Source organism: Candidozyma duobushaemuli, assembly GCF_002926085.2.
Source record: "Candidozyma duobushaemuli strain B09383 chromosome Unknown D_B09383, whole genome shotgun sequence".
In the NCBI taxonomy this organism is placed as follows: Eukaryota; Fungi; Ascomycota; class Pichiomycetes; order Serinales; family Metschnikowiaceae; genus Candidozyma; species Candidozyma duobushaemuli.
Window position 1 is genome coordinate 728,708 of NW_020289898.1, and position 12,243 is coordinate 740,950.

Below are 12,243 nucleotides of genomic sequence, written 5' to 3' on the forward strand. Positions count from 1 at the left end.
TGGTAAAGGAGTGGGTTTTTGGAGGAATGCTGACAATGCTACGGATGGGTGGAATGTGGCCCAGGAGCTGGGGTGGTACAGATGGATAGCTATTTCTGGCGAGGAGGGTAGTGAATGTATGGAAGCAGGCTATGTGCCGGAGTTGTGTTCCAACGGTGGACCAGATGGTTGCTGGGAGGGAAGCAATGGGGAGTTTCTGGTGATTTGTAGAGGGGTGTCTGGGAGAAGGGTGGAGTCAAGGATATGCTTTTTCCTTTGCAACTGCTTTATGTTTTAAGTGTCGCCTGTCCGAACGCTGGAGGCACACGACAAGAAAACCAGCCGAGGCTGAGAGCAAGAGATGAGGTAGAGGTGTTCTTGGACGGATGTCGCCATGGCAAGGAATTGGTGGGATCAAAAAGAAGGCAGCCACGGCTGTGAGGCCAAAAGTGGCCCCATGTGGCGGGCCAACAGGTGCATGGAAGCACGTCGTACGACAGTCAGCCGTGCCATACATAAAATGTAGTGATATAACGGGATACACGGCGGTTTCCAACCCTCCGCATATTCTGTATAACCACGTTCTTCTGACCGGACAGTTTCAACTACAAGCACATTGCCCATGGCCAAGGAGCCCGCTTCCTCTCTGACAAGTGGGCCTATAGCGTGCCTCCCTAAGTGAATAGGCGAAACACAGGCGTCACGAGCTTCCAGCCGAAGCTGGGCGAGTGGAGGAGGACGCCGAGGTCTGGGCGTGCAACTAGCCGTAATTCTGCAAAAGCCCGGTGTCAACTTTCTGAAGAGCAAAAAAAAATGGGCGCGATGGCTGGTTATATAGGTAGGTGAGTGTAGGGCGGGTAACCCCAGGGCTGGGCAGAAGCTGGAGGTTGAACTTGATGTTGTTTTAGAGTGGCGGGTTAGGATGATTTTTGGTTTTTGTGGAGTTTGTGGATTTGAGTGTTTGGGGTATTTTTGGGTGGCTTAATGGGATTTTTGTGGTGTGATTGGCGGTGTGAATGCTATAGTACCGTTTTTGATGGAAGGAGGCTATTAGTGCTGTGGGACAAGGTGTCAGGGTCAGCTGTGTTTCAGAAAATCGTATAATCTTGCTTTTGGGCTGATTTTTGGGATTTCCGATTTTTGGGGGAATTCTTTTTTGACAGCTATTGTTGGATCTCGGCTAAGTACGCGAAAAGTCAGAAACCAAAATGGGTTGTGGATGAAAGAATGACGAGTTTTTTGACAATGGAGAACAATTATAAGAAAAGTAGAAGTTAGCAATCGATAAGCTTAAATATCTTGAAAGGAAAGCTGACCAAAGGTTCGGAATCACCGTGGTTTAGCGTGGTCAGACCGTGGAAAGCTACACATTCAATGGTTTTATCTCTGTCAAATGAGATAAATAATTAATTAAAGAGGCATGAACTGAATGAAGTGAAATACATCATTAAGCGAATGGGCCCTTTCAAGAACTCCGAGTAGTGCTATAGTGTACCATTGGAATGGCTGCAAACTATCAACACTTCGGTCCACCTACACCATCACCAAAGCCCATTCACAATGCCACATCCTTGAACCAACCCAACCCCTCTCCATCAAACTCCCTCTACCCTACATCGCCTTTCCAATTTTATTTATTTTTTTCTATTTTTTATACTTTTCAACCAATTTTTTTTTAAATTTTAAGTGTTCTTCCAAACACCAGCCTACTTCCGCTGTGTGTGCTCGCAGACCTCGATAAAGGCCTCCTTGAGCAGGAGAAGAAGCTCCTCCTGGCGGCAAAAGGCAATGCCCAAGTCGTTGTAGTGGCGGCTGAGCTGGCCCTTGGCTGAGCCCATGTTCAAGTTCTTGAAGAAAAACGCAGTCTCCAAAAACTCGTCACGGCCCAACTGCAACGAGAGCTTCTTGCGGGCCTCGGCATTCAAACACCGACAGTGTCTTCTCAAAAAACGGCTGTAGGCAGAGTTGATCTTCTTGATGAAACCCTCCATCTGCTTCAGCTCAGACTGGAAGATATCAAGCTTGGCCTTGTAGATCAGGGCAAGCGAGTCAATCAGCTGTCTGACGTCGTTTTCGGCGGCATCTAGAGCATAAATGCGCTGGCCAAATTCGAAAAGACGGCGCTTCTGGCTCAAGTTGATGTAGCCTTCATGGAGCTCCAGACTCATAAAGTCCAACTCGGCAGCCATACCGTGGCCCACAGCCAAGCAGCGGCTGATTTCGCTGCCAATGCTGAGAAATTGCTGGAAATAAGCAAGATACTCGTTCATCACCGGCTGGGTGAATGTGTTGGTGAGGAAACGGAAGGCCTCTCCAAACTGGCCCAAGGCTCTGCTGACATCCGCCTTGTAGTTTTGCGTGTCGACAGCAGGAAACTTGGTGTCCTTGAGCAAATAGTCAAGCTTGGCCTCGGCTTCAGCGTAGGTGAAGTACTCGTTGTACTCGGTGGAGGAAGTGTGCTGAAGAGGTTCCAGCTTGAGCTTTTGGGAAAGTATACTCTGGACCACCACAGGGCGTCTGGGTGCTGAAGTGCCGAGAGCAGCTGGAGCATCGTCTGAATCAAAAATGACAATTTCAGACGAGGCTTGAGCAAAGGATACCCGGCTAGAGACCCGGCTGTTTGCAGCCAAGGCCTTTGTGGAGTGCTGTCTCACGAACTCCAGTGTTCTGACAGTATACTCCACATAGCCGACGTCCGAAAGCGGTCTGGTCTTTCTGGAGGCCAAGGCGGTCAATTGGGAAAGATCGACCTTGAGGCCTGGTTCGGAGGTGACCACAAGAGAAGGTGTGGTTGAGTTCTGGTTTCTGAGAGGAACCAAGGCTCTGGAGGGGGCTGGCCGGGAAGCGGCTCTGGCCAAGTGGAAAGCCAAAATTTCATAGGTGGTTCTGGGGAAATTGGGCCAGATGGTGAGGCCAGTGGGCTTTCCGGTGATGAGGTTCTTGAAGACATCCAATGCGAGAAGTGTCTTGCTGGGTCTGGCGCCAGGAAGGCTCCGGGACCGGTACAAGGCGTTCAAGCACTTTTTCAAATTTTGGGAAACCTCAGAAACGTGGGTAGTTCCCAGAGTCACGCCGGAGGCTGGCTCAATGGGTATCTTGTCGTTTTGGGAAACTGCAGCACCGGGGCTGTGGGCAGAGTCCACGTAAAACTTCTCCAAGAGGCCGTCATTTGGATGAAGCGTAAGAGACACAAACTGGATGGCAGCAGGTTCTGTTCCAGCGTTTTGCAGCATTGGCATCTTCTCGTTTCTGGACATTCTGGAGTTTCTGCGTCTGGAACCCCAATGACGGGGCAGGGAGAAACGCAGAGACAAATAAAACTTTTGTGTGGTTGACTTAAAAGCATTTTTGATCTTCCTGAAGAAGGAAGGGTTTGGTAGAGGCTCCGAAGGGAGACCTCTCTCGCGGAGTCTGTGAGCAGTTTGCAACTTGTCGAAGAAGCTTGAGGAGGCTGCGTGGTGGCGAGAAAAAAGCATTGTGATGTGGTGGGATGGAGAAGAAAAAGGGTCTGGGGAGGGCCCGTATTTATGTTGTTCTGGCGATGTTGGAGTTGCCCATAGGCGTTAGCGGTTTGTGGAGGTCAATGGATGATGCGGTGGGTCAGGCGTGGTCATGAAAAATGGAAAGGAAGGTGGAAATGTAGGTTTTGTGATTTTTGGAAGGTGGAAATGGTGGAGGGTCGCTGGAGTTACCTTGTTGGTAGGAGTAGTCATGGATTATCACCATGGTGAGTTGGGGCGTCATCTGGAGGTATTTTATTTTTTTGCAAGAAGGCCAAGGAAGAATTGGGAGGCAGGGGGCACGCGGAGGAGAAGAAAGGGTTATTTTGATTTCCAGAGAAATTTAATTTTTGGTGGGTTTTTGGTACTAGTCGGGGTGGTAGTAATTATTTCGCAGCCATTGACGGAGTGGATCCAGAAGGATGTCACCACACAAGTTTTAAGAAAAATCTTGGAAGCTAGGCAGAACGGTGAATTAAGTATTTCAATTCAGCATTATTAATTTACCATCGGTTTTGTAGTCTATGTATCAGAGGTGAGTTGACAAGTGTAACTACATTGACGGAAACGCCATCTCGTGGGTTTATAGAGCAAGAAATTTTGCAGACTAACATGCTATTGGAGCTTGATATAGCCAACTTAGAAAACCATTGTGATTGAATCACTCAATAAAGTTATGTTTTTGGATACCAGTATCATCTTCACCGAAGGGTACCACTACACCAAAAATTTCTCAAGTCAGCGAATGTGCAAATGTAAGTCTGACTTGAGTTATTTCCTTATCGCTAAAACTGATTTCAAGAGAAATGAAAATGGCCTATGGAAAGTATGAACTTCACCGACCAGAACAATTACACCACACTGAGAGTCTTCAGGCTCATCATACACACATACCTTACACATCAACCAGCCAGAAAAGCAACACGATAACAAAACCTACACAACAAATCTCCCTCTTTTATTTTTCTCCAAATTACATAAATCTATGGTCTTCCGCCAAGGCCCACGTGACTATCACACGACCAGACCGACTACCCAGATAGGCAGTCTCCACATTTCAACTACTCCATCACCATGAGCTTGACCATTTACGATACGCTTGAATACGCTGGACTGCGGCTTCTCGACATAATAGCCTTTGTACTAAGCAACATCATCGTCGCCACCGGCTATGCATTTGTCAATTATCCAAACGTCTCCACCCTTGTGCTTTCGGTGTTGACATTGTACGTCTTGTACAAGATGATCCGAAGAATTGTGCGTTTTTGGTTGAACATGATGGTCGCCATGATAAAGTTCACCGTGATCGTGCTCTTTTTGACCGTCCTTGCTGCTGTGTACGTGCGTGGCTTCAACAGGTTCTTCACTAAGGATATCTACTTCCTTAAGGAACTTTTCACCAGCCAGGCCGAGGCGTCTGATTTCCTGTTCAAGCAGTATGCTTATAATTTGATGGACGACGACAGGTTTGAGTTTTTGCACGGCGCCAGGGACTTCTTCGAGGGAAGCAGCTTTCTGATTGACGATTCTTACGAATACGGCGAAACCTACGACCAGTTCAAAAACGTCCTCAACGACGCTATTGGCGAGGACGGCTTCCAGCAGCTCAACGCCCTCTTCAACAACCGCAACCACTAGACCCGGGGTTGCTCGGGCTGTTCTAAAATGTGTATATTTATTCGATGCATGGGTTCCCCAGGGAGTTTCTATTAATCATTTTTTTCAACGGCAGCGGGGGTCTCCGCCTCCTTGTCCTTCTTCTTTTCCGGCTGCTGGTCAAGACACTGAAGGCCCCTGTCCTTGACCAAACACAGTAGAATGAGACAAATGGCAAGCAAGGGTATCGTGAAGTAAAAGACGTTTCTGATCGACGCCATGTACATACTTCTGACGGTATCCTTCTGAGCTTCCGTGAGCCCGCTGAGGTCGGCCCTGCTATAAATATTGGCCTTCAAATTCATCAAAAACAGACGAGGCACATTCAGACTGCCGAGCTCCAGGTTGATCTCGTTGATCAACGAATTGGAAATAATCAAGGTAGCACAGGCAACACCCAAGGCACCTCCAAAAGCTCTCAAGACGTTTCTGGTGCCAATAACAACGGCTCTTTGCGCCATAGTCGCATTGGCCTGAACTGCAACCATGGTGGGCTGGAATATGAAACCCACACCGACACCCATGACTAAAAGAGTACCGATAATCATGCCGCTGCCGGTATTTTCCTTCCATGCTATCGTCATGCCGGCTCCCGTAAGCCAGAACAGGTATCCGCCAATCAAAACGTGGATCCAGTGGCCAGAATAAGAAATGATACTACCGGCGGTGATGGACATGGCAGCTTGCATGAGAACCAAGGGAAGCAAGTAGTATGCCGAGTGCAAGGCGTCCTGGCCCATGACCAACTGGAAGTAGTAGGAGACGATGAACAAGAAGCCAAAGTATGCAATGCCGTACAAGAAGGTGGACAAGAGCAAGACGCTCAAGGACCAGTTTTTGAAGATGTACACTGGGATCATGGGCAATTCGGGCACCTTCCACTCCACAATGAGGAACACAATGGAGCACACTCCTCCAACGACGAACATGGCAATCACCAAATCGCTATCCCAGGCGTAGGTAGAGCCTCCTCCACTGATGGGGATCAAAAGAAGCGTCAACCCAGCGGTAGCAAAAAAAATCCCCACATAGTCGATTTTCTTCCACTTCTCCCTCATGGAGAGCACCAGCTGGCCCTTTCTGTTGTCCTCGGTGACAAAGTACACAATGACAAGCACGACGAACATGATTGGGGGAAGCGTTCTGTAGAAGTTTCTCCAGGTGGAATGTTCCACATAAAGCGCCATAATGATAGGACCCACGGCATTTCCAATACCCACAGCACTTCCCATGATTCCTTGAAACTTGCCCCTCTGTTTGAGCGTCACGACATCACTCAAAATCACCATTCCCATGGACTGCGTTCCTCCCACGCCAATGCCTGCAAAAGCCCGAAATACGTAGTACTGGGGTCCCGTTTGCGCAAATCCACAGAGCATATTGGCCACAAGAAGCATCCCGAGGGAGCCCATGAGCATGTTCTTTCTACCGAAAATGTCCGCAAAACGACCAAACAAAACCTGGCACACGCAGTTGGCCAAAAGCGACGAAGTACCAGCCCAGTTGATGGAATTTTCCGCTCCTAGATCACTAGCTATCGCTGGAAGGGCAACTGTGGGACTGGTCTGGTCCAAAAAGCACACAAACAAACAGAAAGCATTCACTAGTAGGCAGATCACAAGTTTCTTTCTGGGTAGGAGGTTGACGTGAGAATTGCCGAGTCTGTCTTCGAGGTCTCTCTTAAGAGGCATCTTCTCAGAGGGTTCTTCACTGGAGCTCCTCTCGTGGTTTGTGGATTCATGATTTGGGGAATCCTTGATGTTTGACATTTTGCTTGACCAGCAAGCCACACAGGGAAAACAAGGAGTATATATATTTCGCTGGGTTGCGTTGATGGTGGAGTTCGGAGTATGCTCGGTGATGCGCACGGTATAGCCGAGGGGGGGGTTCCAGCTAAGGGGAGATAAAAGTGGGTGCACCGGGAGATTAAAGAGAAAACTAATATTATATTTGAGTTTATAGAGGCCGTCGGATCAAAACGGTATTTTTAAAATCTTCTAAATCACCGATTTGACGGATTCTTCAGGTGGGGCAGGGAAGTGCGAGCGTCGGCTCCGAAACGATCGCTCCATTGTAATGTGGGGCGGGAATCTAGTGCCCCTCTCCGAGAAGCCAATGAATGCCGTGCAAAATGAAAGCAGGTCATTGAAGAGATGTGACTCACGCCAGGTGGAATTGAAGAAAGGAAAAAAAAAAAGAATGTGAATTTTAAGTGAAAGGGTGGTATACTGTGGATGGTTGGTGAGGTGAGCTTGTAGGTGAAGGTGAGGAAGGTTCAAGGAAGAGCATGCAGAGGGCGTTGTCTGATCATAAATTCATTGATTTGAGAAACTTACAATATGGCTAGATTTTTGGCCTTAGAGAGTATGCTGTGGAATTTGAGAGTGTAAAGAACCTAGTGCCTAGAGCCTAGTTCTCGAAGATTGATAAGCCCTACCTTGATTTTATTTTAACTGATATCTCTTTACTAGAGTAAATACTACAGTTCTATAGAGTCGCCCTCCACTAAGATGTTAATATTCTCAATTTCACGAGACCCTCAGGTGAGTTTCCCGTACGTGTCGCCGTGTTTATCCACCCATAGGACATACCTGTCTTACAGCCCCTTCAGCTGTTGAGTAAACCTTTGGAAATGTGAATATCCAAAAAATGGCAAGTCCATTCGCCTCTTTCAAACGGGAGTGGGTATGAATGGAAAAATGGGCCCAAATGGGATTACAGATATATACGCTGTGCTTCTGGCAAAGATAAGCAGCACCTTGAGAGACGGGGGTGACTTTTCGATACACACGACAAAAGTACGATTGGAAAGATACACCTTAGATAATTGTTTCACTTCTTGAATTGTGAGTGATTACTCATTTGCACTTTATAGCCCATATCGATAACCCTGTAACATGCTTCCACTAGAATCGCAATTATATAAGGCCATAATCGTCACACCCAATTGATCCAAAAACCGTCTTTGAGAACTTTTCACTCTTAATTTTTAAGAAACCAAATTCTTCAATCAACTATATATGAAGATCGTGTAGAGGCCACTGGCTGATGCCTGACTATCTCAAACCATACTGAATGCGGAACACCGTATCTATACGAGTCTTTCGGGATTTCCGGAACGCCAACAAATCCACACCAATACCGTCATTTTTTACAATCAGGCCCCGCTATTCTATTAAAACCAATTCCCTTAAAATTACCACCAAACCACATCACCGCAATCAGCCTCACAGAACCATTTCGCAGCCATGTTTCAGATGCATCTAGCCGAGGTACAGCATTTAGATCCACCCAGTGGAGGCTCCATAAAAATTGACCAAATCCCTTGAAGCTCAGCAATCTATACTCTATACTAACCTCTTTAAACCAATTGAATTGAATCTCGCCAAAATTTCTACCTAATCTATCCCCTCTTCATTGCTCATCGCACATACCCACCTCTTCAAAACCCCACTGAACACATCCCAAACACCCCAATTGAGCCATATCCGTGCCGCTATTACCGTCAACCAACAATATCCTCCACCAAAACAAAATAGAAAACAATGGTGCCTTGGCAGCCACGTTGAATCACGTGCGCACATCAGCACTATGTGTATAGCATCTTCAGCCTCAAGCAACAAGAAGTCTTCTTTCAGCAATGGTCAAAGACACACAGTACTACGACATTTTGGGCGTCGAGGTGACCGCCACAGAGGTGGAATTGAAGAAGGCATACAGGAAGCAGGCCATCAAGCTCCATCCTGACAAGAATGGCAATGATCCTGAAGCAGCAGCCAAGTTTCAAGAATTGGGCGAAGCGTATGGCATTTTGCAGAATCCTGACCTGAGAGCTGCTTATGACGAATTGGGTGTGGAAGGCATGAAGGAGACCAAGGCGGGAGCCGAGGCTGCCGACATTGATCCTGCTGAGTTTTTCAAGATGATCTTTGGAGGCGACAGTTTCAAGGACTGGATTGGCGAATTGTCGATGTTGAACGACATGGCCAAAACAGCCGACATTATGGGCGAAGGCGAGGAGGAGACCGAAGAGACCGAGAAGCAGGCCGAGGAAGCAGGCCAGAAAATGCAAGATTTGTCTGTGAATGAGAAACAGCTGGATCTGGCTGTGGGTGCTCATACTGGCGAGGGACGCTACACCGAGTTGAACAACGAGATAGAGCAGAAGAAGAAGCACAAGGCCAAGCTCAGAAAGGAGCAGCGTGAGAAGCTCGAGCAGTTCTACAAGGAGTCGCAGGAAGCCAAGGAGAAGCGTGTTTCCGAGTTGTCCGAGAACTTGTTGAACAGAATCGAGAAGTACAGGGTGGCTGCTGGAAACGAGGACGCCTTGAGGCAGTACACGTCCAAGCTTCGAGAAGAGCTCGAGGACTTGAAGGTGGAGTCCTTCGGTATCCAGCTTTTGCACTTGATCGGTAAGACCTACACCGCCCAGGCCAAGGCCACGATCTCTGCTTCTAAAACGTTTGGCATCACCAAGATCTACACGTCCATGAAGACCAAGACCAACCGAATGAAGTCTGGTTTCTCGATCATTAAGACTGCTCTCGACGCTCAGGCTTCTGCCGAGGAAATGGTCCAGGAACAGGCCAAGTTGGAACAGGCAGGCGTCGAGCTCACAGACGAGGACAAGTACAAGCGTATGGAGCAGGAGAGAATCATGACCGGCAAGTTCTTGAAGACAGCATGGGCTTCTACGAAGTTTGAGCTCACGGGCGTTTTGAACAAGGTCTCCCACCGTGTTTTGAACGACAAGAGCCTCCCCAAGAAGGAGCGTGTGGCACGTGCCGAGGCCGTGCTTTTCATTGCCAAACAGATGTTGCAGACGGAGAGAACTCCCGAGGAGGACGAGGAGGCCCAGATTTTCGAGGAGATGATGGCCGACGCCTCCGCCAAGAAGTCACGTGGCCAGCACGCCAACATGAGTGAGAGAGACTTTGAGCAGTACTTCCAGCACTACGACCCGGAGGAGGAGCTGCCTGAGAAGAAGTAAGCTCTTTGAGAAGTTTTAAATGGCTGCGCAATTAGTAGAAGCAAGCGGTCTGGCCTGCATACAGCGCGCGCTCAGTCTTTCGCAGGCCAAATGTGAGAAAGACTTTATCGCTGACTAACTTGATTCTCCTCAACTAGACTTACGAATCATGGCGCCAAATTCAAGACAAGTACTTGGCCTCTACAAGAAGATGCTAGAGAAGGCGTACAAGTTCGACAACTACAACTTCAGAGAACACGCCAAGCGCAGAATCCACGACTCGTTCAAGGCGAACAAGAACGTGACCAAGGAAGAGGAGATTACCTCCTTCTACAACGAGGCGATCAACGAGTTGGCCATGTTGGAGAGACAGTCGACGATCTCGCAGATGTTCACGTTGGACAAGCTCGTTGTTGAGCCTTTGAAGAAGCACCACTGAGCCGGTAGCATAAACTGAGCCGGAGTGCTGGCGACTTGTACAAAGATAATGGGACGATTACACGAATCTAGCGCTGCCATCGCAGAAACGACGACACGGAGTTAATAAACACTTGGTTGATATACACTGGTTTGATGACTTACTGTAGACCCTACTAACCCTGACCCTACTAACCCCGGGGCATGTCCCACGCTTCCCTGAGCTTGGCCCCTGCTTCAGCATACTCCTGGACTTCCGCCTCGGTGATTTCCGGAAACTCCCTTCCCACGGGCTCCTGCCCTTTCAACGCTCCCAAAGCCGTGAGAGTTCTCATATACTCAAGAGCATCAGAGGCTCCGATTGTGTGGTATGCTCTGCGTTCTCCTTTCTCCTGGAGCCGTTTTTCCGCCCACAAAAGCTGTTGTTTTCTTTCAGGCAAGCTGACTCTGCTGGCAAGGTACCGGGCGGCCAAAATAGCCTGGTACTCGAAAGCCCGGAACGAAATGGCGTCGGTGGGTACACCCAAAATGACCAAAAGCGGCTCGTTGATGAAAAAAGTGTGCTGGTACAATGAGGGCAAAACCAAGCCGTTGCGGGCAATGTCGCCGTACTCCCGCCGGAGGAAGGGAAACAGGAACTGGTACCCTGTGGCGTAGACGATGTGGTCTGGGTTTTGCACCTCGGAGCCGTCCTCGAAAACCACGGCAAAACCGCCGTCCTTGAGCTCAATTCCACGGATTCCCGGCTTGATCTCCACATTGGGCCGCCTCGTCTTGCGCTGCTGCAACGTTACTTCTCGAATCAGCTGGTACACCTTGGAAGCGGTGTCTGCAGCGTATTTCGTCAAGTCGGCACCCAGCGCTCTGGCACCCACCACCACGACCGTTTTGTCTTTATAAGGCGCCAGGTTACGGTAGTATTTGGCGTGCTGGACGACGCTGGGCCACTGTTCTTGCACTTTTTCAAGACCCGGTGTGGCTGGAATAAACGGTACATGGTAGTGCCCCGTGGCGACCACCACAGCATCGAATTTCTCCTGGTACCACTCCTCGGTGCTGTCCTGGAGCAGATGGCGCAAGGTGAGCAAAAACTCGTACGGGATCTGCTTGTCTTGGTTCAAAACTCGTTGCACATCCTCCACTGCGGTATTGGTGACGAGTTTGACGGTGGAATTCTGCAGATGGCGGCCGATGTACCGGTCGATATAGTTTCTGACGTCGCCCCGGTCCGCATACTTCTTCTGTTGGCCCGGCAACCACGCCTTTTCGTCGCTGTACGTCATCATGTTCTCGATGATGTTGGTGAGCATGCCGTTGTAGCAGGGCGTGTGGACAAAACGCTCCTGGTTTTCGGAAAAACGGCGTATTTTGGCACTCCCGAGTGGCTCCTCGTTGAAAGGATTCTGCAACGGTGGATCAAGCACCTCTGCCAGAGCTCCAGCCTTGATTAGCTCATGGGCTGCATTGGGACTTTCGTCAAGCACCCAGATACCGCCGTACGTGTCTCTTCTTTCGAAAAGCACGATCTCGTCAAACTTCCGTTCCTTGACCAAAGTGTCCAAGGCTATAGCGCCCGAAGCTCCTCCGCCAATGATGGCGATTCTTTTGATCTGACCGTCAGATACCGCTACTGGAGTATGCAAGTCCTGGAGAAAATCCGGCACTACGGTCGAGGGCATGAGAAACGGATGTTATGAAAATTTTCATGCATTGGCGTCGCTT

The 12,243-nt window shown here is 48.9% G+C and overlaps 5 protein-coding genes across 5 annotated transcripts; 2 read left to right on the forward strand and 3 right to left on the reverse strand. All coding sequences in view use genetic code 12, as the record gives it.

Annotated features, from left to right (window-relative positions):
* Positions 1 to 1,685: 1,685 nt before the first annotated feature.
* Positions 1,686 to 3,455, reverse strand: CXQ87_003928 (uncharacterized protein; the record flags this gene model as incomplete). Its single annotated transcript, XM_025482387.1, has 1 exon — positions 1,686 to 3,455. One exon carries the CDS (start codon positions 3,453 to 3,455, stop codon positions 1,686 to 1,688), a length of 1,770 nt encoding a protein of 589 aa, XP_025337005.1.
* A 1,098-nt stretch (positions 3,456 to 4,553) lies between these two features.
* On the forward strand, positions 4,554 to 5,117 carry CXQ87_003929 (uncharacterized protein; the record flags this gene model as incomplete). Its single annotated transcript, XM_025482388.1, has 1 exon — positions 4,554 to 5,117. The coding sequence occupies one exon, from the start codon at positions 4,554 to 4,556 to the stop codon at positions 5,115 to 5,117; it is 564 nt and encodes a 187-aa protein (XP_025337006.1).
* Positions 5,118 to 5,188: 71 nt separating this feature from the next.
* Positions 5,189 to 6,904, reverse strand: CXQ87_003930 (uncharacterized protein; the record flags this gene model as incomplete). Its single annotated transcript, XM_025482389.1, has 1 exon — positions 5,189 to 6,904. One exon carries the CDS (start codon positions 6,902 to 6,904, stop codon positions 5,189 to 5,191), a length of 1,716 nt encoding a protein of 571 aa, XP_025337007.1.
* A 1,871-nt stretch (positions 6,905 to 8,775) lies between these two features.
* Positions 8,776 to 10,543, forward strand: CXQ87_003931 (uncharacterized protein; the record flags this gene model as incomplete). The annotated part of the gene is made up of 2 exons (XM_025482390.1): positions 8,776 to 10,121; positions 10,291 to 10,543. 2 exons carry the CDS (start codon positions 8,776 to 8,778, stop codon positions 10,541 to 10,543), a joined length of 1,599 nt encoding a protein of 532 aa, XP_025337008.1.
* Positions 10,544 to 10,712: 169 nt separating this feature from the next.
* Positions 10,713 to 12,200, reverse strand: CXQ87_003932 (uncharacterized protein; the record flags this gene model as incomplete). The annotated part of the gene is made up of 1 exon (XM_025482391.1): positions 10,713 to 12,200. One exon carries the CDS (start codon positions 12,198 to 12,200, stop codon positions 10,713 to 10,715), a length of 1,488 nt encoding a protein of 495 aa, XP_025337009.1.
* Positions 12,201 to 12,243: the final 43 nt, after the last annotated feature.